General features: G+C 42.5%; 1 protein-coding gene across 1 annotated transcript in view; it reads left to right on the forward strand.

The window, feature by feature from the left end:
- The window catches only part of adarb2 (adenosine deaminase RNA specific B2 (inactive)), a 603,243-nt gene extending 576,663 nt beyond the window's left edge, over nt 1–26,580 (forward strand). Inside the window, 2 exon segments of the mRNA XM_067999193.1 lie at nt 7,317–7,495; nt 26,311–26,580. Coding sequence (XP_067855294.1) covers nt 7,317–7,495; nt 26,311–26,523 — 392 coding nt within the window. The 3' untranslated portion in view covers nt 26,524–26,580.
- Nucleotides 26,581–27,119: the final 539 nt, after the last annotated feature.

Consider the following 27,119-nt stretch of genomic DNA (forward strand, 5'->3'; position numbering starts at 1 on the left):
CTCCATTCTTATGTTTGCACAGTTTTCTGTCCAGCAGCTGAACTGAGAACTGAAATAACTCATCCAGCTGTGATGTGGAGATGCCGGTGATGGACTGGGGTTGACAATTGTAAACAATTTTACAACACCAAGTTATAGTCCAACAATTTTATTTGAAATTCACAAGCTTTCGGAGGCTTCCTCCTTCCTCAGGTGAATGTGGAAATGAAATCCTCGAACCCTTCGCATTTATAAATCACAGAACAATACCTGGTGATTACAGATAGTCTTTCCAACTGCCCGTTGCCAAGGCAATCACAGTGTGCAGACAGAGAGGTGTTACCTACATGGCCACCGAATATACAAACAACCAAAAAAAAACAGAGAGAGAGAGAGGCAGAAACATAGAAACAGCTGCATTAAGTTCAATTCAAACTCTAACTCAGGGTTGATTTTCTGTCCAGCAGCTGAACTGAGAACTGAAATAACTCATCCAGCTGCATTAAGTTCAATTCAAACTCTAACTCAGGGTTGAGAACAAAGCACTCAACTGCGAGAACTACAAAGTCACCATACTCCATACTCATTTTTCTCTTTCTGCTGTCTAATGCCTTGCTAAATTATAGCTACGTAATTTATTTCAGCTGTTATTAGTGTCATTCACAGGCACACATATAGATGGGTAGAGGCCATTGTAGTAATGAATCCCTAGAGACCCCATGTTAAAAATAAAGTAAAAACGGGTTTAGAGTTTCTGTTTTATGCCTTTAGTTTCTAACCCGTGCATACTGTTGCTGAATGTTATAAATGATTTTTTCTATTATCTTTAAAATGTCAGCCATTAAGTTCTTAATTTAAGTTTAATTTGCATTTTAGAGTTAATTGCTTACTTGGACAGAAGCCAATTTAATGAAGCATTGGCACTTGGGTAGAGCACACAATTTGGAAATATTAAGCTTTCTAATGTTGCAGTGAAACAATGAAAAAGAACCATCGTTGAATGGTTACTGAGTATGTTCATTTATTAAAATGAGTTTTCATTTTAATCTGATTTATTTTATTAACAGCAAATTTTGTCAAAACTCTTTAGAATATTTAATTCTAACAAATCTTGACACTAAATTTCCCAGCAATCAATGGCAGATGACGCCATGATTGTCTATGAATGTCATCGTACACAGGTAACCTGTTGTTGCAGTATAGTCATACTGGCAGTCACTGTTGCCACGAAAATAGAACAAGGTCCACTCTTACAGGAAAACAGTGTATCATATTAACAGTGTCAGACATGTACCTGGAAGCTGGTCTGACTTTTCAACAATGTCATCTAATCTTGCCAGCATTTATTGCCCGTCCCTAGTTGTCCTGAATTTGACTGAATGGCTTGCTAGGTCACTTCAGAGGGCAGTAGTCAACCACATTGGTGTGGAACTTGAGTCACATAGGCTAGACTGGGTAAGGATGGCACCTTTCCCCCTCTAAGTCAGTTGGGTTTTTATAACTTCACGGTCAATTTTACTGATACCAGCTTTTTATTTCAAGAATTTTTTAAACTGAATTCAAATTTCTAAACTAGGATTTGAACTCACATTCTCTGAATTACTAGTCCAGCAACATAACCACTACACTACTGTATCATATAAAAGCATCTTAACCCACTGAGCTAGCCACTTCCCTTTACAAGTATGTTACTGAATTTATTTTTTTTTAAAACAGGTATTTTTATTCCATACTTGTGAATGTAACTTTTTTTACAATATTTATTTTGACATTAGTAGATTTTTTTTTACATGTTTTGACATTTTCTGACACTTCATTTTAGGTACATAGTGGTAGATTTTTGTTTAATTTCAGAAAATAGAAGGTGACATTTAGAGATTAAAGAGAGATCCTGGGTTTTTTTAATAATAGGATAGATCTTAATTCTTTTTAACTAACTTCCTTTTGAGTTTTTTTCTCTGTGTCTATTTCTCTTGACATTTTTGATTTTAAAGAGTGAGCATTGATGCTATCAGGGGACCAGACAGGGAGAAATAACTGATTCTGACAATTTGACAGTATGAAGGAGCTGAATTACATCGAGTTACATTGCATTACATCAAAACTACAGCACAGAAACAGGCCATTCGGCCCAACTGGACTATGACGGCGTTTATGCTCCACACGAGCCTCCTCCCTCCCTACTTCATCTAACCCTATCAGGATATCCTTCTATTCCTTTCTCCTTCATTTACTTATCGAGCTTCCCCTTAAATGCATCTCTGCTATTTGCCTCAACTATTCCTTGTAGTAGTGCATTCCACATTCTTACCACTCTTCGGGTAAAGAAATTTCTCCTGAATTCCCTATTGGATTTATTAGCGACTATTTTATATTTATGTTCTGTAGTTTTGGACTCCCCCCACAAGTGGAAACATTTTCTCTACATCTACCCTATCAAACCCTATCGTTATCTTAAAGACCTCCAATGGGTCACCCCTCAGCCTTCTCTTTTCGAGAGAAAAGAGCCCCAGCCTGTTCAGACTTTCCTGATAAGGATATTCTCTCAGTTCTGGTATCATTCTTGTGAATCTTTTTTGCACCCTCTCCAATGCCTCTATATCCTTTCTATAATATGGAGACCAGAACTGTGCACAGTGTTCCACAGTTCTATACAAGTTTAAAACAACTTCTTTGCTTTTCAATTCCATCCCTCTAGAAATGAACCCTAGTGCTAGATTTACCTTTTTTAATGCCTTATTAACCTGCGTCACTACTTTTAGTGATTTGTGTATCTGTACCCCTAGATCACATTGCTCCTCTATCCCATTTAGACTCTTATTATCCAAGTAGTATATGGTCTTCTTATTCTTCCTACCAAAATGCACCACCTCACACTTATCTGTACTGAAATTCATTTGCCAATTACATGCCCATTCTGCAGGTTTATTTATGTCCTATTGCATTTTGGCGCATTCTTCCTTTATATTAACTATACCCCCCCAAAGTTTGTGTCGTCCGCAAATTTTGAAATTGTACTTCTGATTCCCGAATCCAAATCGTTAATGTAAATGAACAAGTGTGGTCCCAGCACCAATCCCTGTGGAGCACCACTTCCCATCTTTTGCCAGTCTGAGTGGCTACCCTTAACCCCTACTCTCTGGTTTCAGGTTTGTAGCCAGCTTGCTATCCATTCTGTCTGTCCCCCGACTCCATATGCTCTGACCTTAGCCCTGAGTCTACAATGCAGTATCTTATCGAAGGCCTTTTGAAAATCCAAATATATTACACCTACTACATTACCCTTATCTACTCTTTCTGTTACTTCTTCAAAGAATTCAATAAGGATAGTTCCCTTCTGAAATCCTTGCTAACTACTCTTTATTATATTTTTGGTTTCTATATGTTTTTCTATTACATCTTTGAGTAAATATTCCATTATCTTTCCTACCACCGACATTAGGCTAACCGGTCTATCGTTCCCTAGGCTTGTTCTAACTCCCTTTTTAAATATAGGAATAACATTAGCTGTCTGCCAGTCCTCTGGCACTGTTCACTTTTCTAGTGAATTTTTATATATATGTAATAGTGCCTCTGCTATCTCTTCCCTAACTTCTTTTAATATTTGCGGATGCAATCCATCCGGACCAGGGGTTTTATCCTTTCTAGATTTGATTAGTTTATCAATTATCTCCCCCTTTTTCTATCTTAAATGTCTTTATATCTTTTTTGATCTCTTCTTCTAATGTCCTGCCCATCATGTTAGTCTCCCTGGTAAATACTGAGGCAAAGTAACTATTCACTATTTCTGCCATTTCGCAGTCATTACCTGTGAGTTTATCTAGTGCATCCTTTAGTGGCCCTATCCCCATCCTGATTTTTCTTTTGTTATTTTATGTATCTGTAGAATACTTTGCTATTTCTTTTTATATTCCTTGATAATTTAATCTCGTAGCTCCTCTTTGCTTTCCTAATTGTTTATTAACTTCTTTCCTCACCTTTTCATATTCCCTTTTGTCATCCTCTCCTTTATTGTCGATGTACCTAGAGTATGCCTTCTTTTTTAGTTTCAGTTTTACCTTTACCTTTTTATTTATCCATGGTGTCATTAACAGTCATTAACCCAGGCTCTTATTAAAAATTGCAGTAATGTTAGTTCAGCTTAGTCACGCTGTCGGCCTCAGTAACTCTTCAAAGTCAGACCCCGGCGAAATCATTCATTGAGGGCGAGAGGCCTTTTTCCTGGAGTTGTCTGGTTTCTACAAGTTAATGGGTACTTTTACATTTAAATCCAGAATGTGGCTCTCTCCCCTTCAGCGGCAGCTAACAATATAAACTTGCATGAATGACTTTGTTCTAACGGCGATAAAGATTTGACAGCTCCTCTTCTGCCCGACACCTGGTGCAGATCAGCACTGGGTGGAGTAAAAATGGAGGAGAGCAACAAAGGGAGACCTACATTCAGAGTCACACATTTTGTAGTTGCTGAATTATGAGAAGCAATAGGTATCCCGTATCAGAAAACACCACTGGATGATCCCGAGAGTACAAAAAAGACTACAATATATCCCTTCAATCGACTCCTTCAGCAAAAAAATTACCAAACTCCCTTTTCAATTTGCTGACTATGTCCATCTCCACTGCATCCTTGGACAGGCCATTTCACACATTCAGCATTCTCTATTTATATGCAGAAAAGGTAAACGTCAAGAGAGACCAGAAATATTGCTATGTATACAGCTTGTCATTTTTAGCTTTTCAAACTCAGAAATGATGGAAAACACTGATGTCCTGAGGGAGACAAACGTGATTGAGAAAGCAGAAAGTAGAAAAGAGAAGGACATGAACAGAGAGAAATCAGGAAAATAGAACCTATCCTAGTGGAATCAGTTTTAGTAATAATATAAACGTGGCTGAGCCAGCCATCATCAGATCTGGCTGGACCACATCAAGCACTATGGGTTTCACTCTCCTCTGCCAAAACAGCCCACTATTCCAGGATCAATATGGAAAGAAAATATAACCTCCACCTTGTTTTATTCTTAACCAACCATCTCCTTAAATTCATCTCACCTGCCCCCTCCACCCTCACCTCCAACAACAAGTGCAACAACAATTTGCATTTATATAGCGCCTTTAATGTAGTAAAACGTCTAATGGTGCTTTACAGGAGCGTTATCAAACAAAATTTGACACCGAGCCACATAATGAGATATCAGGACAGGTAAGAGGTTTTAAGGATTGTCTTAAAAGGAGGATAGAGAGGCAGATAGGTTTAGATAGAGAATTTTAGAGCTTAGAGCCTGGGCAGCTGAAGGCACGGCCGCCAATGATGGAGTGAAGAAAATCGGGGATGCGCAAGAGGCCAGATATGGAGGAGCGCAGAGATCTCAGAGGGTTGTAGAGCTGGAGGAGGTTACAGAGATAGGGAGGGGTGAGGCCAAGGATGAGAATTTTAAAATTGAGGCGTTCCCGGACCGGGAGCCAATGTAGGTCAGCGAGCACAGGGGCGATGAGAACGGAACTTGGTGCGAGTTAGGATACAAGCAGCAGAGTTTTGGATGAACTCAAGTTTATGGAGGGTGGAAGATTGGAGGCCAGCCAGAAGTGCATTGGAATAATCAAGTCTAGAGGAAACAAAGGCATGGATGAGGGTTTCAGCAGCAGATGAGCTGAGGCAGGAGCGGAGACACGCGATGTTACAGGGGTGGAAGTAGGCGGTCTTGATGATGGAGAGGATATGTGGTCGGAAGCTCAGCTCAGGGTCAAATAGGACGCCAAGGTTGTGAACAGTCTGGTTCAGCCTCAGACACTGGCCAGGGAGAAGGATGGACTCAGTGGCTAGGGGACGAAGTTACGGTGGGGACCAAAGACAATGGCTTCGGTCTTCCCAATATTTAATTGGGGGAAAGTTCTGCTCATCCAGTTGGATAAGCAGCTTGACAAATCAGAGGCAGTGGGGAGGGGTCAAGAGAGGTGGTGATGTGGTAGAGCTGGGTGTCGTCAGCGTACATGTTTTCGGATGAGGGGCAGCATGTGGATGAGAAATGGGAGGGGGCCAAGGATAGTGCAAGGAGCTCATGGACTTATTTGTCTCTGTTGCTTGGCCCCCTTCCCCTTGCCCACCAAGCCAAACTTCCCCCCAGGTGCCCCCTCCCTTAGCCCTGAATGATTGGAGGGAATTCAAGCTTAGGACAAAGCACAGCTGGGACCAGAACCTTAAGCCAAGGAATGACGGGGAGGGGCAGCACACTCTTTAATGGTAAATAATGAATTCAGTTCCTGTCCTTTGATATCCATGGAGTTCCAACCCCTAAATACCATTGAGGGTAATTTTTGCTAAGACAACTAATTTTATTTTAAACCTTATTTTCCCCAGTAACAGTTACTTTGCAATAAAGTTTTTTTTAATATAAGAGTAGTAGCTTTGAAAGTTTATTCCCCTGTGGTCCATCTGCTGTTTTAATTTATTTCATATTTGTATCACTTTATTACTTTAACTTTAAACAGAATTTGGACTCAAAAGAGGCAGAGCCAATTGCGATATGGATCCACAGGTGGGGGAAGCAACAGATCATGGAGCCTATGGAGAGACAGGCAACAGATTAGAGTCCTGTAGAAAAGCAGATCAGGGGCACACAGGCTGAAACAGAGCAGCATTTGAAGCTGGCAGTTGCAATTGAAGGGTTAGCGTCGGCAATTTAAAGATCTTGAGCGGCCCAAAGAATTGGCTTCTGAAATTTCTGATTCGAAACCACACAGGTGCCAACACTAGTCCGTGTTTTATCCATATTTACACACTTTTTAGTAGTCGCATTCATTTTAATCTCAAATTAGATCATGCAGCAATCACAACTGATATTCTATGATCACAAATTGACTGGGAAATCTATGTGTTCAAACAAAACTAGTACAAGGAAGAGTAAGAGGCACCAAGAGCTCTTCTCTCCTCCTTAGAACCCTTTGTAAGTGACATTTGACTCCCAAGAGACCTTAAAGGCAAGATGCATTCCCTTAAGATACATTCACTCCATTAAAATGTTTCAAAACAAGTTGCTACATGAGTAGGTTTCGTGAGAAGCTGGTTTGAGTTCCACACTCCGACAGTACTGTGATCCAAGAATTGCTCGAAATGCCCTCTGACAACACGTGCTTTACACATGGCATGTAATGAAATGGGGAAGTGTGAGCCCGGAGAGAAACACATGTTCCACAATTTTCCTCCTACGCGTTTTAAATTACAAAAGTTCTCAACATTTTGCTTACCAGTAGAAAACCCATGTGCCTATTTTCTGCATCTATTCTCCACTTGGGCCTTTACTTCTATTCTGATTTGACTTGTTTTGATCTCTCTGCAGGGATCAGCAGCACTGGATTTCGTCAGCAGGGAAAGTCTCCTAGCTTCAGTGTAAACTGGACAGTAGGTGATCCCGACCTGGAGGTCATTAATGCCACAACAGGAAAGGGGGACCTGGGTTGTTCGTCCAGACTCTGCAAACGTGCACTTTATACCCGGTGGGCAAAGCTTTACGGCAAGGTAATAATACAGAACATGCCTCTGTATGTTCTTGCGCTGCATTCTACAGCAGTCAATATTAAATTGGTAGCTCACTGTAATGTACGAAGAACAATGCTGGCAAAGTCTACGTCACAAACTCAATGTTCAGTGAGATCCTGTGTCACTACATTAAATGATGCGGTCAATGCGCACTGACTCTAGAGTACTTTTCTCCCTCCAACCCCCAACCAGAGTTCATCCTGGCATTCCCCTCCTCCTTACCCCCCACCCCGCCCCGTTTACACCAGCACGTCTTCCCCCTTCCTCTCCCTTTGCCTCCCAGTTCATGATCATTTTGCAAGATCAAGAAGTCCCGGCCACAGTGTGAGCAGAGTTCCATGCCTTGGAACAGCATCAGTAGGAGCCAAAGTATCAGTGAGGGGGCAGAACCGGGAGCAATGCTGATTTTTTTCTCAAACATGAACAAACAAACACCAATTCCAAAACCCCTACTGTTCATCTAAAACACAGGTATGTTCATCACATTCCACAGCAAGCTTGCCTCCCATTGTATTCCCAAGCACAAAGTAAAATTGGCATCTGCAAGTTAATTGAGTGAACTGCAGCTTAACAATGGCACACAGCAGGGAGCAACCATGATGGAGGGAGGGGAACGTAGTGTAGTGGTGGATGTTCATTGTCATATTGACATCTTCAATTACTTTGGTTGCATTACATTTAACGGAAACAGTTTTGAGTGAATTAGAGTTGGCAGAGGAAAACTCAAATTAGTTGCACTAAGTGAGAGCAGAATCGCAGCTCAATACCCCAGTGTACGAATGTTTTTAACAACACAGCACTCTATTTGCCACTGGGTTATCACAGCTATTAGCAACATGATTTAAGCCTAGAAATTACTGTTGACAGTATAAGTAGACAAAGACTTAGGTCCTGAAACTCTGTGTGAGATTTACTGGTATCTCGCTTTAACTCTGGTGGGAGGCCAACAGAGTCCTCAGGCATAAATGGCTGAAAATGACCATTTACACCGTATCCCTGGCTGTTTTGTCAGTGTCCCGCCAGAATTATGGCCGAACACTGGTAGAGTTGCCATGGAAATTTAGGGCTTCATTGTGTTTAAATCGCAATCCACTGTCCACTATTTTAGTGGAGGTATTAAACTATTTAAAGTAAATGCCTCCATTAATTAGTAGCCACAGTAATGTCATATCAACGGACGATACGTTTGTCTGCTGCAATCAGTTATGGTCATTTCTGGGGGGAGGGGAGTTCTCCCACTTGTCCCTGGTAACTTTGGCAGAAGAGCCGCGGAAACCCCAGAAAAACGGTGTTAGCACCATCCATCCTGTTTTTCCAGGTTTCTGCAGCTCTTGCGCCAAAGTTATGGTGGACTAAGTGAGAGAAACAATCAGAAATTCACCCCCACGATCTTCAATTCACCCCCACGATCTTCAATTCACCCCCACGATCTTCAATTCACCATGCCACCCACTGAAACACTTCCTTTGAAGAAAACTACAAACTATATCATTACTATTTAATTTTTGGCAATAACATCTAGCTAATAGCTGTGATAACCCAATGGCAAATAGAGTGCTGTGTTGTTAACATCTAGCTTTAGGATTTTGAGGGTTTTTTTTAAAACTGGATTTTAAAAAATGATCCTTGGACTGTCAGAATTTTTTCATGATCCTTTATAAACTGCATCACTGCTGCTGAGGAGTGATATTTTGCAGATGGAAGGTGGAATAACTGAGCTCTGTGTCCAGAGTCACATTTCCTTTGCTCATACTTATGATTGCCTTGTGGAATAAGTTACCAAGGAAGACCACTGAAGCTGGCAGTATAAACAGGCTCAAGAGGCAAAGGGGCAGATCTTCAACTTTCCGCCCGTTATAGAAACCGCCCGATTTTCATTTCCATTTGATTTCAGTGGAGGTGAAGAGCGGGCGTTTTCTATAACAGGCGGCCGATTCACAACGCTACTTTTACACCCAGGTAGCAAGTTGAAAACCTGCCCTAATTAGATGTATTTCTAGAGAGGAATAGCAACAAAAAAAAACCTGCTGGAAATCCAGAAACAAAAGTGCTGGAAACATTAAGCAGGGAAGTCGGCATCCTGTTCCGACAAAGGGTCCGCACCCAAATCATTGACTCATCTGCTCTCTCCACAGATGCTGACTGACTTGCTGAGTGTTTCCAACAGCTTCTGTTTTTGTTTCTGCTTAAATAGTCCACGATCCCCAAAGGTACATAAAGCAAACCTCCAGAATATTCATCCTTCCTCAGAACTCATTACTCAACTCTGGCCTGCTATCCTCCCAACAGATTTTATTTCCCCGCCCCAACAATGGAAGAATAATTGTGCCCTGTGGAATATTTGCTTATCTGAACATATATCTATTCATAAAACTTCCTGTCACATTTGCAACCAGATATTTATCCAGTTCCTCTTTAATTCCTGCAGAACTTGGGCATCACTAATTGTGGCTTAATACTCGTGGGTTATGAGGTCTTTATCGCTTTTGGAATTACCTGTATATTGTGCCGTTCCCAAATGCGGAAACAATATTTCAGTGAACGAGTAGTCAATCTATGGAACAGGTTCCCTAGGGAGATGGTGGAAGCAGTATGTATTGATCCAATCAAATGCAAATTAAACCGATTTCTTTCAGAAAATAACATTTTGAAATACAATATATGAGTAATTTGAGACAAGACATGTGGTAAGTATAGTGTGCTTGGGAAGAAAAGGTGACTTTGGATCTATGGTTCCCAAAGCTCTCCACCATTGGGGTTTTTGCACGTGTCATTTCTGGGTCTGTTGTAGATTAATTGATAGAGAGCGATTGCTATGATTAATCAACAGCTCCATTATCATTGTATCATGCAGCTACCAGGATGGTAGAAGGCGAACTAGATGGACCTTGGTCTTTTTTCGTCTAGCAATTCCTGCGTTCCTTTGAGATTTTCATCAGTTTTGGAATAACTTGTGTATTGTGATTTTCCCAAATGCATATCCTCTTAAAAAGAAAGAAAAACTTGCATTTATATAGCTCTTTTAACGACCTCAGGACATCCCAAAGTGCTCTACAGCCAATTAAGTACTTTGGAAGTGTGGTCACTGTTGTAATGTAGGAAACGTGGCAGCCAATATACGCACAGCAAGATTCCCACAAACAACAATGAGATAATGACCTATATATAAGTAGCTTGACGGAGAAGCTACATATAATGACACAACCAAAGTCTGTTTGTACAATTGAGTCATTCACAGAACTCTCAAGCCTTACAGACTACTTGCATGAAATTTCCCATTCAACATTACATCCTCCTCAATAAAATATGTTTTTTTTGGATTTACACATTATCAGCTACAAATATACATCCTTGAGGGGATCTATCAGTACTTTAATAAATGTCATGGATGAGGTTTTCTGGCTTCTAGCGCTAAGTGATAAGAACAACTTCTGTGTAGTCAGGTTCAGTGAAAATTATTTCTGGCAGCTCATAAGTGATACATATGCAGCAAGCTCAATGCAACGGCATCAATATTCTCCACACAAAGTCTTGTTAATATCGGGAAGCCTCAAAACTTTGAGCCTGAAGCTCTTCAACTCAATTTAAATCCTTTTGAATTTCCTTTCAGTGGCATTATAAGTAATGTTTCCCTTAGTTAAATCCTTTACAAATGCTCTATTAATAAAAGTTTTATTCTAATTTTAATAGTAATGTTATTGGATATATTTCTGAAATACATGATATCCAATCCTCTGTTGGTGGAACATAAATTGTTTTATTGTTTAATTTATTACATGTTGGCATGCTAAAATCATAGGCTCCGAAAGATCTAGAGATTCTGTTAAACTTAATTGATGGGGAAATATTTTTTGTTCATAAATTATTGATCTGACATTTTGAAAGTTTCCCCTGTAGAACATGCTGTTTCCCTAAAGGGAGCGTCTAGTGTTTTGGAGGGAATTTAAAGGATTGGAGCTTTTTAACATTGCTCTACAACTGCATCTGGAATGATAATGTGGCATAAAGCCTTCAGCACAGTAACAAAAGAAACCGGTCAGGCTTCAGCTGAACATGCACCACCACTTTAACTGCAAGACATGTGAGTTCTGGATTTCTATCCACATATCTCGAGACAATGATGAGACTGCGTGACACAGTTGGTGAGCACTGTGTAATTTCTCCCGGTATCTAGGTTCGAATCCAACACAAACTGATCAGAAGGCGGCGGTTTGGGGTTAATTTTCCGAATTCCTAATTGATTTGAGTTTGGCAGTTTACCTACATAACAACACTTCAAAGCAATTCATTAATATGCACTTTGAGATTTTTTTTTTGGGGGGGGGTGGGGGGGCTTCTGCACCCTCATCACCCACCCTTGAAGGGAACAGGAGGGAATGGGCAGGTGGAAAGAGGGTTAATGGTGAGTTGAGTGACTGTAGCAATAGGGAGGGGAGTTACAAGGATTGAATGGGTAGTTCAAAGGAGAAGCAGTAGGGGCAATGATAGGAATGAGGGGGTGGTAGGAAGAGGAATGGGTAGTGGGAAGGTGAAGGGGTAAGGGATATGATGGGAGTGAGAGAATGGAGGCAAGCAATTGGGGGGAGCCTGCAGTCGTTGGTGACTTTTTCTGTATCACACCTGAAAGCAAAGAAGAAGAAAACAGGTAGAGAAGCAGGTGGCAGAAAGGGAAACAAAAAGAAGAGTTAAGGAGAGAGAAGCAACAGAGAAGAGACAGAAGCAGAAGAGGAGAGACAGAGAAACGGCAACACGAAGACATCAGCAGCAGGTAAAAGAATGACCCCATTCTCTGACTTACCGTAAGCAACTCCATGGAGATTGGCTAGTTATACAAAACTAAGGCCAGAATATAGTAGTTTAAAATGGGGACTGAATTATATCTGTGCGTCCTGATCCAATTGCCCCCTGCCCTCTAACCCTGTTTCACTTGAAGACTACTTTCGGTGTTGGGTCCCTGCGTGCAACACCATGTGAGGTCAACCAGTAAATTATAAAAGTAGTGCTGGGAGATCAGTGCTCAGAGGCACAGAGCACCGCATGGCACAATCTCCCTAAGTTAACTTTTCTTCCTGCTACCACTCCAAATTGGAGACACCTTGTTAAAAGGGAGGGAATCCAACTCGGTGGTTATAGTTTTAACTGGATTCTCAACTACAGCTCATGGAGACCTGTGCTAATAACAGGAGTACCACGCATCGGCCATCAATGTAAGTCCACTTTTAGATACATTTATACCCTTGTGTTTATTTTTGCCACTGGATTGAGGGCATGTGTATATTTTTATTTATCTACTCTTCGTCTCTTTTTTTGCTTTCCCAGGTTTTTACATTTGTAACTCTTAGAACAATGAAAAGTTGTAAGACTTAGTAGAGGATTGACTGTGATTGTGAACAAGGTAGAACCCTCATATAATCCTGGTCCTAATCTAATACGCCTGTGCCCTGAAAGCAACTGTAATATCTCACACAAATGAAAATTGGTAGAACGATAGAGCACTGTAACATGCATTCCGTAACAAATTTAATACCGATTTAACTCCAAGAATGTTAGAACAAAAAAAATAAGAGTTGAAATGTCATTGGGTGCTATTTTTATCAGATTACAACGATAAATTTGGCCAAGGACAGCCATACATCATCTTAGCCCAGGTTAACAGCTTTACATAACAACATAAGGAATAGGAGCAGGAAAAGGCCATACTGCCCCTTGAGCCTGCTCCACCATTCAATCCAATCACGGCTGATCTTTGACCTCAACTCCACTTTCCCGCCTGATCCCCATATCCCTTGATTCCCCTGGAGTCCAAAAATCTATCCATCTCAGCCTTGAATATATTTAATGACTCAGCATCCATAGCCCTCTGGAGTAGAGAATTCCAAAGATTCACAACCTCTGAGTGAAGAAATTCCTCCTCATCTCAGTCTTAAATGGCCGACCCCTTATCCTGTGACTATGCCCTGTAGTTCTAGACTCTCCAGCCAGGGGAAACAATCTCCCAGTATCTACCCTGTCAAGTCCCCTAATAATCTTATATGTTTCAATGAGATCACCTCTCATTCTTCTAAACTCCAGAGAGAATAGGCCCATTCTACTCAACCTCTCCTCACAGGACAACCCTCTCATCCCAGGAATTAATCTAGTGAAGTTTTGTTGTACCGCCTCCAAGGCAAGTATATCCTTCCTTAGATAGGGAGACCAAAACTGTACGCAGTCCTCCAGGTAAGGTCTCACTAAAGCCCTGTACAACTGTAATAAGACTTCCTCACTCTTGTATTCCAACCCCCTTGCAATAAAGGCCAACATGCCATTTGCTTTCCTAATTGCCTGTTGTACCTGCATACTGACTTTTTGTATTTCTTGTACGAGGACACCCAAGTCTCTGTGAACACCAACATTTAATAGTTTCTCATCATTTAAAAAATATTCTGTTTTTCTATTCTTCCTACCAAAGTTAATAACTTCACGTTTCCCCACATTATACTCCAACTGCCACCTTCTTGCCCAATCACTTAATCTGTCTATATCCCTATGCAGACTCTTTGTGTCCTCCTCACAGCTTACTTTCTCACCTGACTTTGTATCGTCAGCAAACATGGACACATTGCACTTGGTCCCTTCATCTAAGTCATTAACATAAATTGTAAATAGCTGAGGCCCAAGCACCGATCCTTGCGGCACCCCACTAGTTACAACCTGCCGACCTGAAAATGACCGTTTATCCCAACTCTCTGTTTTATGTCCTTTAACCAATCCTCTATACATGCTAATATGTTACCCCCAACCCCATGAGCCCTTACCTTGTGCAACAACCTTTTATGTAGCACCTCATCGAATGCCCTTTGAAAATCCAAATATACTACATCCACTGGTTCCCCTTTATCTTCCCTGTTAGTTACAGCCTCAAAAAACTCTAATAAATTTGTCAAACATGATTTCCCTTTCATAAAGCCATGTTGACTCTGCCTAATCATATTATGATTTTCTAAGTGCCCTGTTAGCATTTCCTTAATAATGGATTCCAGCATTTTCCTGATGACTGATGTCAGGCTAACTGGCCTGCAGTTCGCTGTTTTCACTCTCCCTCCTTTCTTGAATAGCAGATAACATTTGCTACCTTCCAGTCCACTGGGACCATTCCAGAATCTAGAGAATTTTGGAAGATCATAACCAATGCATCCACGATCTCTGCAACCACCTCTTTTATAACCCTAGGATGCAGGGGATTTGTTGGCTTTTAGTCCCATTAGTTTGTCCAGTACTTTTTCTCAGTGATATTAATTGTTTTAAGTTCCTCGCTCTCATTTGCCCCTTGGTTCCCCATTATTTTTGGTATGCTTTTTGTTTCTTCTACTGTGAAGACAGATACAAAATATTAGTTTAACGCATCTGCCATTTCCTGATTCCCCATTATAATTTCTCCTGTCTCAGCCTCTAAGGGACAAACGTTTATTTTTGCTACTCTCTTCCTTTTTACATACTTGTAGAAGCTCATAAAATCCATTTTTATATTTCTTGCTGGTTTACTTTCATATTCTATTTTCTCCCTTTTTTATCAATTTTTGCTCGTCCTTGTTGGTTTCTAAAACTCTCCCAATCCCCAGGCTTATTACTCTTCTTGGCAACATTATAGACCTCTTCTTTCAATCTAATACTCTCCTTAACTTCTTTAGTTAGCCATGGGTGGATTACTTTTCCCATGGAGTTTTTATTTCTCAAAGGAATGTATACTTGTTGAGAATATTGAAATATTTTCTTAAATGTTTGTCATTGCTTTTCAACTGTCAAACCCTTTGATTTAATTTCCCAATCTACCTTTGACAACTCGCCCCTCATACTGATGTAATTGGCTTTATTAAAATTTAAGACTCTAGTTTCTAACTTAAGTACGTTACTTTCAAACTGAATGTGAAATTCTATCATATTATGATCACTCTTCCCCAGAGGTTCTTTTACTGCAAGATTACTAATTAACCCTATCTCATTACATCATACAAGATCTAAAATAGCCTGTTCCCTAGTTGGTTCCATGATGTATTGCTCTAGGAAGCCATCTTGATTACATTCCATGAACTTCCAAACTATCTTTGCCAATTTGATTGCCCAGTCTATATGTAGATTAAAATCCCCCCATGATGACTGCATTTCCTTTGTTACAAGCTCCCATTATTTCATGATTAATACTCTGTCCAATGGTATTGCTACTATTAAGGGGCCTATAAACTACTCCCACCAGTGTTTTCTGCCCCTTGTTCTTTCTAATTTCCACCCATATTGATTCTACTTCCTGATCCTCCGAGCCAAGATCCTTTCTTACCACTGTCCTTATGTCATCCTTTATTATTAGGGCTACACCCCCTCCTTTTCCATTCTGCCTGTCTTTTCTAAATCGCACGTACCCTGGAATATTTAGTTCCGAACTTTGGTCATTTTGCAACCATGGCCCCGATATTAGAGTGTAGGCGGGATGGCAGCGGGAGGGGGGGGTGATTGGGCGCATGGGTAACCGGCCCAATAAAAAAATGTCTGTTTCGCACACACAATATGAATTGATGTTAACATGCCTTGCCATCTTCAGCACCTCAGTATGCCCATCGCAACATGGCACATCTGTGATGATGCTTAATATTGCCTTCTGTTTTCTTACAGGACCTCTAGCGACCGCTGTGACGGCAGAGGGCGATTCCTCAGAGGACCTGCTGGCCTCTGAGGGTGCACCGTCACATCTGAGCGAGCCATCCACCAGCGCAGATACTCACACCCCAGTGGGTCCCCGTCCTCAGTTAGTTGGGTTGCACCTGGTGAGTCACCACACACGTGAGCACGAGCAGACACCGGTGGCAGGGGCAGCTGGGTCGGTGGACGCACTCCTCTCCAGGTTCTGCTCAGCTGGACGCGGCTGCTGAACCCTGGGGGCCATTCTTTAAAAGGAGAATGATCGAGGGACAGCAGCACATTCGTAAGGTGCTGGAACAGGTGCCACGTGCACTCTCCACAATAGCGCAGAGGATGGAGGAATCCAACTCCTGAATGAGTGGAATGGTGGCACAGGTACGGGAGAGAATCTCTGAGATACTGTCACGGGTAAGTGCGGGAATGTCTGCGATGGAGAGAAGGCTAGCCTCCATTGAGTTTCAAGCACAACTCACAAATGAGTCCATTTAGGCCCTGACAATGACCATTTGGACTCACAGTGAACAACACTCTGCCACCTTAAACAGGCAGGCAGATACACTAGCACTGGCCTTACAAGGCTTCACACTTGCCCTCCAAACTGTTGTCCAGCAGGGTGGTAGGAGTGATGTGGGCCTGGACCAGGGGAGGGATGATGACGAAAGGGGACATGGAAGTGGGGATGCCACTCAAAGCGCTCCCACGTCTCACCCGTTGCCCCCCTCTCAACCAGTACCCGCAACGCTGCCTCCTCTCCAGGTGGTCGAGTCTGCCCCTGCACAGGTGCAGGTGGAGCCGTCTTTGGAGTGGCCCTCATGGGCACCAAAACCCAAAGGGCGTAGGCCCAAAGCATCTAATTGGTCAAGGCATGAACAAGAGCAACCTGCCACTTCCTCTGCTGCAGCCACAGGGGAAGCACCACGTAGGAGTAGTCGGAAGAGAAAGGCAAAGGTTTTGTAAGCACGAAGGAGATGCACGAGGGTGTTTGACGGTTGGTCATGTTTTTTATTTATATTTGCTTTTTGTTGAACTCACATTAAATATTATGATTGTCACCACTACTACCACGACTTGGTCATTCTTGACTCACTTTTCTAATAGGGCCCTTTCATGAGGTTCACCATGAACGACGACACTTGATGCCACCCATTGAGTCACTCTACAGTGGGTGTATGTGTAGTTGCAGGCCTGTTTTGTGCAGGGAGAGGTGGGGGGTGCTGGTGTGGACATTGCTCCATCCAGGTGGTGTGAGGACTGGACTCATCACATTGTCAGATGTTAGGAGAACTGTTCACATATCAGTGACTCCCTGGCCCCACGAGCAGCCAGGTGAACCACTGCTCTGCCCATGGGTTGCTCCTGCTCCTCCTCCTCTGCCTCCTCCTCCTCAATGTGGGTGGCAGATGTGGATGGGGCCTCCTCAAGCACCACCCCTCTGTGTTGTGCTGTGTTGTGCAGGGCACAACATACTATTATATTGCGTCCCACTCTGTTTGGTGCTCCCCAAGAACGATCAAGCAGCCCTATAGCCTGCTCAATTGTAGACCTGGTGGCGATGTGGTTGTCGTTATATCGACGCTATTGCTCGGTGATGGGGTTCCTCAGAGGTGTCATGAGCCACGTTGGCAGGGGGTATCCCTTGTCCCTGAGGAGCCAGCCCCTAAGGCATGAAAGAGGGGCAGGATGTTGGATTCCCGGAGGATGAAGGAATCGTGGCAGCTGCCAGGGAATCTGTGCACACATGAAGGAATCTTTTGCGGTGGTCACAAATGAGCTGAGTGTTGATGGAATGATAGCCCTTCCTGTTGATGAACAGTCCTGGTTCATGTGGAGGTGCTCATATTGCTATATGGGTGCAATCGATTACACCCTGCACCCGTGGAAAGCCAGCCACAGCGTGGAATCCCACTGCCCTCTCCATCTGGCTGAGGTCGTCCATGGGGAAGTTGACATAGTGCGAGACCCTGCGAAAAAAGCCGTCGGTGACCTGCCTTATGCACTTGTGTGTAGACGACTGAGAGACCCCGGCGGTGTCCCCAGTGGCACCCTGGAATGATCTGGAGGCACAGAAGTTAAGGGCAGTGGTGACCTTGACAGCGACAGGTAAGGAGATGCTGCTCGGCCCAGCCGGGAGCAGCTCAGCATGAAGGAGGCTGCAGATGTCTGTGACTACCTGGTGACTGACTCTGAGCCTCCCTATGCACTGCTTCTCAGAGAGGCTGACCCTGTCTGTAGACCCTGTGGCGAGGGTAGTGCCTCCTGCGACGTTGCTCTCTCTGTTGTTGCCCTCTGTGCCTGTGGCGCAGCACTGTATTGTGGAGCTCCAAGTGGCGGAGGTGGACGCATGTCTGGCAAGGCTGGTGATGTTGCTCGTCCTCGAATGTAGTGGTGAATGCAGCCATGGCGCCCCCATCCTGACAGTGTGAGTTTGAGGGAGTCAGCAAAGTAGTTAAATATGTTTGAGCAGCAGAATTTTGAGTGGAAAGTAAGAGTTTTCAGTGAAAACACAAAGATCTTGCAGCCAAAACTTTGTCTGAAAGAACCGAGTGCCCTACTGCAATAAGTGACCTTTTCTCCCTATCTGTCAAATAAACATTTGAATCTCCCACTGGCTGAAACCCATCTGTTGCAACATGGAGTGGTACCCACAGCACGAGAAACACCCCGAGGATGCTTCAAAATCACCAAAATGTGGAGATGATTAAGTAGTTCAAGTACTTAAACTATCTCAACAACTGTGTAAAGTATCATCCCGCCGGCTTTAATTGCCGGTGGGACTTACGCATTTGGGAGGCGTGCACGCACCCGGACGCGTCAATGGGGAACCCGGAAGTCTGCGGGTTGGAGACGGCTCCGAACCCAAACAGGATTTCCCCGATTTTCAAAGCCCCCAACGCACCTGCAATTTCCTGGGAAAAAATCGAGCCCCATGTCTCTGTCATGGCTATTAGATCAAACCCATGTATCTCTATTTGTGCCACTAATTCATCTATCTTGTTACGAATGCTCCATGCATTCAGATAAAGAGCCTTTAATTTTGACTTTTTAACCATTTTATTCCTGCTTTGACCTTGTTGTTGCACTATTATTGGTAAACTCTCTGTCCCTTCCTGCCACACTCTGCTTATCTTTACCCAGGTCACTACACTATTCTATTGTCTTAACCTTTCTCATTAGGTTCCTAAATTTCCCCTTACCTGACCCTGCACCACCCCCCCCCCCCCCGGCCCCCACACTTTTTAGTTTAAAGCCCGATCTACAGCCCAGGTTATTCAATGCGACAGGACACTGGCCCCAGCCCGGTTTAAGTGGAGCCCGTTCCGTTGGAACATCTCCCTCTTTTCCCAGTGCTGGTGCCAGTGCCCCATGAATTGAAACCCCTGTCTCCCACACCACTCTTTGAGCCACACATTTAACTCTCTGATCTGTTTTTCCCAATGCCAATTTGCAGGTGGCTCAGGTAGTAATCCAGAGATTATTACCTTTGAGGTTCTGCTTATTAATTTAGTCCCTTGCTCCTCAAACTGTCTCAGCAGAACCTCATTCCTGGTTCTACCTATGTCGTTGGTTCCTACGTGGACCACGACAACTGGATCCTCTCCCTCATGCTCCAAGTTCTTTTCCAACTGCGAGGAGATGTCCTTAACCCTGGCACCGGGCAGGCAACACAGCCTTCGGGACTCTCGGCCGTGGCTGCGGAGAACAGTGTCTATCACCCTGATCATACCATCCCCTACCACTACCACATTCCTATTTACTCCCCCCATTTGAATGGCCTCCTGTACCACAGTGCCATGGTCAGTTTGCCCATCCTGCAGTCTCTGCTCTCATCCATACAGGTAGCAAGTATCTCATTATTGTTGGACGAGGTCAAGGGCTGAGGCTCCTCCATCACTAGATCCTGGGTCCCCATACCTGCCTGACTCGCAGTCACACCCTCCTCACCCTGAACACTGAACGAATCTAAACTACTACCTAATATAAGAGGTGTGACTGCCTCCTGGATCAAAGTGTCCAGGTAACTCTCCCCCTCCCGGATGCATTGCAATGTCTGAAGCTCAGATTCCAGCTCAACAACTCTGAGCTGAAGTTCCTCCAGCTGCAGACACTTACTGCAGATGTGGTTGCCTGGGATCACGCTGCTCTCCACCAACTCCCACATGTTGCAGTTACGACACAACACCTGCCCTGCCATCGCTTGTCGAACCAGAATTTATTTATATACTTTATAGAGTTTTAAATCTCTCGCTATTCATGGTTTTATTAACTAATTAATTTATCTAGTTTAAGTTATTGATTTAAGCTCTTAGTTAAACCCCTGCCCTAACTTAGAGAGAAAAAAGCAGTAATACTCACCAACCACTCACCTACCTGTTGTCCTGTGACGTCACTCATTGATTGTTTTATTCGATCCCACCGAATTCATCCTGACAATTTTCCGCCTCCGCTGCTCCAAGTGAGTTTAAGCCTTTGATCCCGACTTTTATTTACTTGCCTCTGCCGCTCTGGTCCTCGCCTCGGCTGCTCTCAGAGCTCTACCTCTCTGTTCACTGTCCTTCCCCTCTACACCTAATTTCTGCCCCCTCATCAAATTCTCAAGTTTCCACTCTGTTCACAATCCACTCCGTTCGCTCTGTGCTTCTGCAGATACCTTCGACTTTATACACGTTTTGAGAACAGCACTTACAACTGCTCGATCAGCTTCCAGCTCACAGTAATTACCCTCTATTCAGACAATCACTTACAGCTAATTGACTGTTAACTGTTAACTGCCACTGACTTGCAGTTTCTGTTAACTGCTACCTAACTTGCAGTTTCCTTTAAAGTTCTATGTTAAATTTCAAACTAAATTTTAATTTCAATTCACCCACTACTTTACTCACTATGCTACTCACCCACATCTTTGATGCTAACATGTTAACCAGTGCACTGAAACAGTGCACAGAGGAATTTCAATCCCATAAGGAGTTGCCATTGAAAGTCGTTTGTCACTCTGCTGCTGTCAGAGCTTCAGTACATATGCCCAAAGCATGTTAGGACATCTCACTTCACAGGCATGAATCAAACTTGGTTTAAGTTGTAATGGGTGTTCTGTGTTTCATGGATTTCCTGCAGCTGTTAATCAGAGGATGTATGTGGACATCATCACTAGTTAGTGATAGTCAATATCCTCGTCACAACTAAGCAGTGACTTGTTACTTTTTTTTTTCAATTTGATTTTATTATTCAGTTACCCATTTTTCCCTGCTGGTCAGTGAAAGAGGGATAAAAATTATTAAACTTTACAGTTCTTGATGTGAATATTGCAAATATATCTTAAAAGGGCCAGGTTGTTTATTATAGAGAATCAATAAAACTTCAATAGAAAAATCAATGAAAATTCCAATGGTACTTCATTGGCTGTAAAGCACTTTTTATAAAGCATCTATATAAAAGATATTATATAAATGCATCCTAAGATCGTGAAAGATGCTATATAAATGCATCCTAAGATTGTGAAAGATGCTATATAAATGCAAGTTCCTTCTTGCTTTTCTTTCTTATTATTATAGCAAATCACCAAATAACCTTCTGGTCCGTTTTCTCTTCCCCACTGTCTTCGCCGGGCAGGAAAGCCACAGTGATTTCCTGCTCAGGCCATCCAGTTAAAATTGCAGTCAGGTCCCAATGATATCATCAGGACCTGACAAACGTATGTAAAGAAGGACCCCGCTGCCTTTGGACGGGTGTCCTTGCCTCCTGCTCAGTACAGCAGGTTAAAATTCGGCACAGTGAGTTCCTGACAGGTTTCCGATGAGGAAGTGACCTGGACAATTTTAACTGTGGGGTTAAAATCGCTCACTAGATATAAAATTGCAGTGCTTCTACCAAATAGCCTGAACGTGAGAGATTCATAGCAAGAGAAAAGTAGCACCAGCTGTGGTGTGGAGTATTTTTCACACTTGGGTAGAATCCCCCAGTTGGAGATGTTCCTAATTTCATTGCTGTGTACAACCACCATTTTCAACTTGTCTGCCTGCACCAAGGAGCCACAACAATGGCATCAAGTGAACCGGGAAGTAAATCCAGAAGGAATTCCAGAGACCATGGGCAAGCTGTATGCTGATCAGGAGGTAGCCAAGCTGGGGATCATTATGTATTCAGCTGGTATTCTTTCCCGGTTCAGACACTTCCCTAACCAGTCTCCACTTGTTCTTACACCAAAGTCCAGCATTGCCCATAGAGTCAGACTCCGATATGCCTATAGTCAGCTGACATCAGTGACCAACACCCTACCACAAGGGGACCAGAAATGAAGGGAATAATGGACAATTAAACCAGAATCAATCATAGAATCTTACAGCGCAGGAGGAGGCCATTCGGCCCATCGTGCCCGTGCCAGCTTTATGAAAGAGCTGACCAATTTAGTCCCAAACCCCAGTTTTTTCCACATAACCCTGCAAGATAATCCGATAGAATTTCACATTCAGTTTGAAAGTAGAGTCTTAAACTTAAACAAAGCCAATTACATAGGTATGAGGGGTGAGTTGTCAAAGGCAGATTGGGAAATTAAATTAACGGGATTGATAGTTGAAAAGCGATAGCAAACATTTAAAGAAATATTTCAATGTTCTCAACAAATACACATTCCATTGCGAAATAAAAATTCCACAGGAAAAGTGATCCACCCGTGGCTAACTAAAGAAGTTAAGGATAGTATTAGATTGAAAGAAGAGGCCGAAAATGTTTGCCAAGAAGGGTAATAAGATTGGGAGAGTTTTAGAAACCAACAAAGGAGCAAAAAATTGATAAAAAGAGAGAAAATAGAATATGAAAGTAAACCAGCAAGAAATATAAAAACGGATTGTAAGAGCTTCTACAAGTATGTAAAAAGGAAGAGAGTAGCAAAAGTAAATGTTGGTCCCCTAGATGCTGAGACAGGAGAAATTATAATGGGGAATCAGGAAATGGCAGATGTGTTAAATGAATATTTTGTATCTGTCTTCACAGCAGAAGACACAAAAAGCATACAAAAAATAATGGGGAACCAAGGGGCAAATGAGAGTGAGGAACTTAAAACAATTAATATCACTAGCGAAAAAATACTGGACAAACTAATGGGACTAAAAGCCGACAAATCCCCTGGACCTGATGGCCTACGTCCTACAGTTCTAAAAGAGGTGGCTGCAGAGATAGTGGATGCATTGGTTATGATCTTCCAAAATTCTCTAGATTCTGGAACGGTCCCAGTGGACTGGAAGGTAGCAAATGTTACCTGCTATTCAAGAAAGGAGGGAGAGAGAAAACAGGGAATTACAAGCCAGTTAGCCTGACATCGGTCATCAGGAAAATGCTGGAGTCCATTATTAAAGAAGTGGTAACAGGGCACTTAGAACATCATAATATGATTAGGCAGAGTCAACATGGTTTTATGAAAGGGAAATCATGTTTGACAAATTTATTAGAGTTTTTTGAGGATGTAAGTAGCAGGGAAGATAAAGGGGAACCAGAGGATGTAGTATATTTGGATTTTCAAAAGGCATTCGATAAGGTGCCACATAAAAGGTTGTTACACAAGGTAAGGGCTCATGGGGTTGGGGGTAATATATTAGCATGGATGGAGGATTGGTTAAAGTACAGAAAACAGAGAGTAGGGATAAATGGGTCATTCTCAGGTTGGCGGGCTGTAACTAGTGGGTTTCCACAAGGATCAGTGCTTGGGCCTCAGCTATTTACAATCTATATCAATGACTAAGATGAAGGGACCAAGTGTAATGTATCCAAGTTTGCTGATGATCCAAAGTTAGGTGGAAAAGTAAGCTGTGAGGAGGACACAAAGAGTCTGCAAAGGGATATAGACAGGTTAAGTGAGTGGGCAAGAAGGTGACCGATTGAGTATAATGTGGGGAAATGTAAGGTTATTCACTTTGGTAGGAAGAATAGAAAAACAGAATATTTTTTAAATGAGGAGAAACTATTAAATGTTGGTGTTCAGAGAGATCTGGGTGTCGTCGTACAAGAAACACAAAAAGTTAATATGCAGGTACAGCAGGCAATTAGGAAAGCAAATGGCATGTTGGCCTTTATTGCAAAAGGGTTGGAATACAAAAGTAAGGAAGTCTTACTACAGTTGTACAGGGCTTTAGTGAGACCTCACCTGGTGTACTGCGTACAGTTTTGGACTCCTTATCTAAGGAAGAATATACTTGCCTTGGAGGCGTTACAATGAAGGTTCACTAGATTAATTCCTGGGATGAGAGACTTGTCCTGTGAGGAGAGGTTGAGTAGAATGGATCTATTCTCTCTGGAGTTTAGAAGAATGAGAGGTGATCTCATTGAAACATATAAGATTATGAGGGGGCTTGACAGGGTAGATGCTGAGAGATTGTTTCCCCTGGCTAGAGAGTCTAGAACTAGGGGTCATAGTCTCAGGATAAAGGGTCAGCCATTCATGACTGAGATGAGGAGGAATTTCTTCACGCAGAGGGTTGTGAATCTTTGGAATTCTCTACCCCAGAGGGCTGTGGATACTGAGTCATTGAATATATTCAAGGCTGAGCTGGATAGATTTTTGGACTCTAGGGGAATCAAGGCATATGGGGATTGGGCTGGAAAGTGGAGTTGAGATCGAAGATCAGCCATGAACTGATTGAATGGCGGAGCAGGCTCGAGGGTCCGTATGGCCTACTCCTATTTCGTATGTCTGTATGTTCGTATGTAAGTTAATTCTCTTCAAGTATATGTCTAGTTGTCTTTTGAAAGTTCCGATGGAATCTGCTTCCACCACCATTTCAGGTAGTGCGCTACAGATTTTAACAAACCTCTGTATGAAAAAATTTCTCCTCATTTCCCCTGTAGTTCTTTTGCCAATTATTTTAAATCGATGACCTCTGTTACCGACCCACTTGCCAGTGGCAACAGTTTCTCCCTATTTGCTGTATCAAAACCCCTCAGAATTTTGAATACCTCTATTAGGTCTCCTCTTAACCTTTTCTGCACTAAGGAGAACAATTCCAGCTTCTCCATTCTCTCACATAACTGAAGTCCCTCATCCCTGGTATCATCCTGGTAAACCTCCTCTGTACTCTCTCCAAGGACTTGACATCCTTCCTAAAGTGTGGTGCCCAGAATTGTACACACTACTCCAGCTGAGGCCTAACCAGTGATTTGTAAAGGTTTAGCATGACTTTGTTGTTTTTGTATTCAGTGCCCCTATTTACAAAACCAAGTATTCCATACGCTTTCTTAACCGCCTTATCAACTCGCTCTTTCACCTTCAAAGATTTGTGAATATGCACCCCTAAGTACCTCTGCTCTTGCACCCCCCTCAAAATAGTACCATTTAGATTATACTGCCTCTCCATGTTGTTCATCCCAAAGTGCATCACTTCACACTTATCCACATTAAATTGCATTTGCCCATCTCACCAGTCTGTCTCTCTCCTCTTGAAGTTACTATCCTTCTCACTATTCACTATGTTGCCAAGATTTGTATCATCTGCAAACTTCAAAATTGTACTCCCTATACCCAAGTCCAGGTCATTTATGTGACAAGAAAAGCAATGGTCCTAATACTGACCCTTGGGGACCCCACTGCACACTTCCCTCCAGTCAGAAAAGCACCCATTCACCACTACTCTCTGCCTCCGATCCCTTAGCCAATTACAAACCCAAGTAATCACCGTCCCTTTAATCTCGTGCTTCTATTTTCCGAATAAGTCTGTTATGTGGTACTTTACAAAATGCCTTTTGAAAGTCCATATGTACAACATCTACTGCACTACCTTCATCAACCTATCTTGCATCAAAGAAGTCTTATATTATTTTTAAATATTACAGAGCTAGGGAGCTCTTTTATAGGAAGTACTTCAGTCCACACTGTTTCCTCCTTTAAAATCATTTCAATTAGAGCACAGATGGAGTTTTAGTCTTTAAACCCACCTGCCACTGTAACATTTCACTACACCAGCAGCAGCAGCAACCAGAATTACATTATTTTTTTTATCATCTTTATGGAAAGTAAACAAGCCCACAAGGTGTGCGGGAAATGAAACCGCTTGTGAAAATTAAATGTGGAAATTACACAGCTGTTTGAGTCTCCTGTTTGTGCCAGCTCATTCGTTCTGTTTTGCTCTCCTCCACAGCTGAGCACACGAGCCTCGAACCATCGGGGAATGCCATCCATGTACTGCGAAGCCAAACTGGCAGCCGGAAACTACCAGGCCGCCAAGCAGCAGCTGTTTAAAGCATTGCGGAAAGCTGACCTGGGCACGTGGGTGAAGAAACCACCGGAGCAAGATCAGTTTCTGCCGGCTGCGTAGAGACAACAGATACAGACAATGGCTTGTAATATTTAATAGGGACTTTAGTAAAGGACAAAGAAAGCTAACCTCAAAAATCTCCCTATTTCTTCTGAAGACAGCTTCATGCCATCGCCTCGCCGCACCCACTGTTCCGACAAGACTCAAAAGATGTTCATAGTAACGTGGAGGTAAAAAAGACAATTCCCCCTTTCCATCGCCCTGTTGATAATGAATTGCCTGACAGAATCCTCCATTTCTTATGTTGCAGCTGAAAGTCAGTGGAAAGTACTAAGAAATCAATAACATATAGTCAGGAGTGCAAGCACTTGGCCAAACAAATGGTGTGACAAGCACTTTAAGGGCAAAAATAAATTGTAAAATCCGTCTTTCATCTATTTCTCTGAAAAGGTGCTTCTTTCCACATGCTCATTTGCATTTGTGGTGGCCATTATATACAATTTTATAATCAATTTCTTATTAATCTGTTATTTATATTCAGGCTGTCTTCTGATACATGACTTAACGGATCTTTTCCAATTATTGTCCAAACATTGATTGGTTTGAAGTGATTATTAAACTTTGATTTAAAATGAATTGAAACTGAGCTAGCACAACAAAAAACAGCCTCCATCTATCTGGTTCAATACAGT

The sequence above is a fragment of the Heptranchias perlo genome, chromosome 2 (genome assembly GCF_035084215.1).
Source record: "Heptranchias perlo isolate sHepPer1 chromosome 2, sHepPer1.hap1, whole genome shotgun sequence".
NCBI lineage: Eukaryota > Metazoa > Chordata > Chondrichthyes > Hexanchiformes > Hexanchidae > Heptranchias > Heptranchias perlo.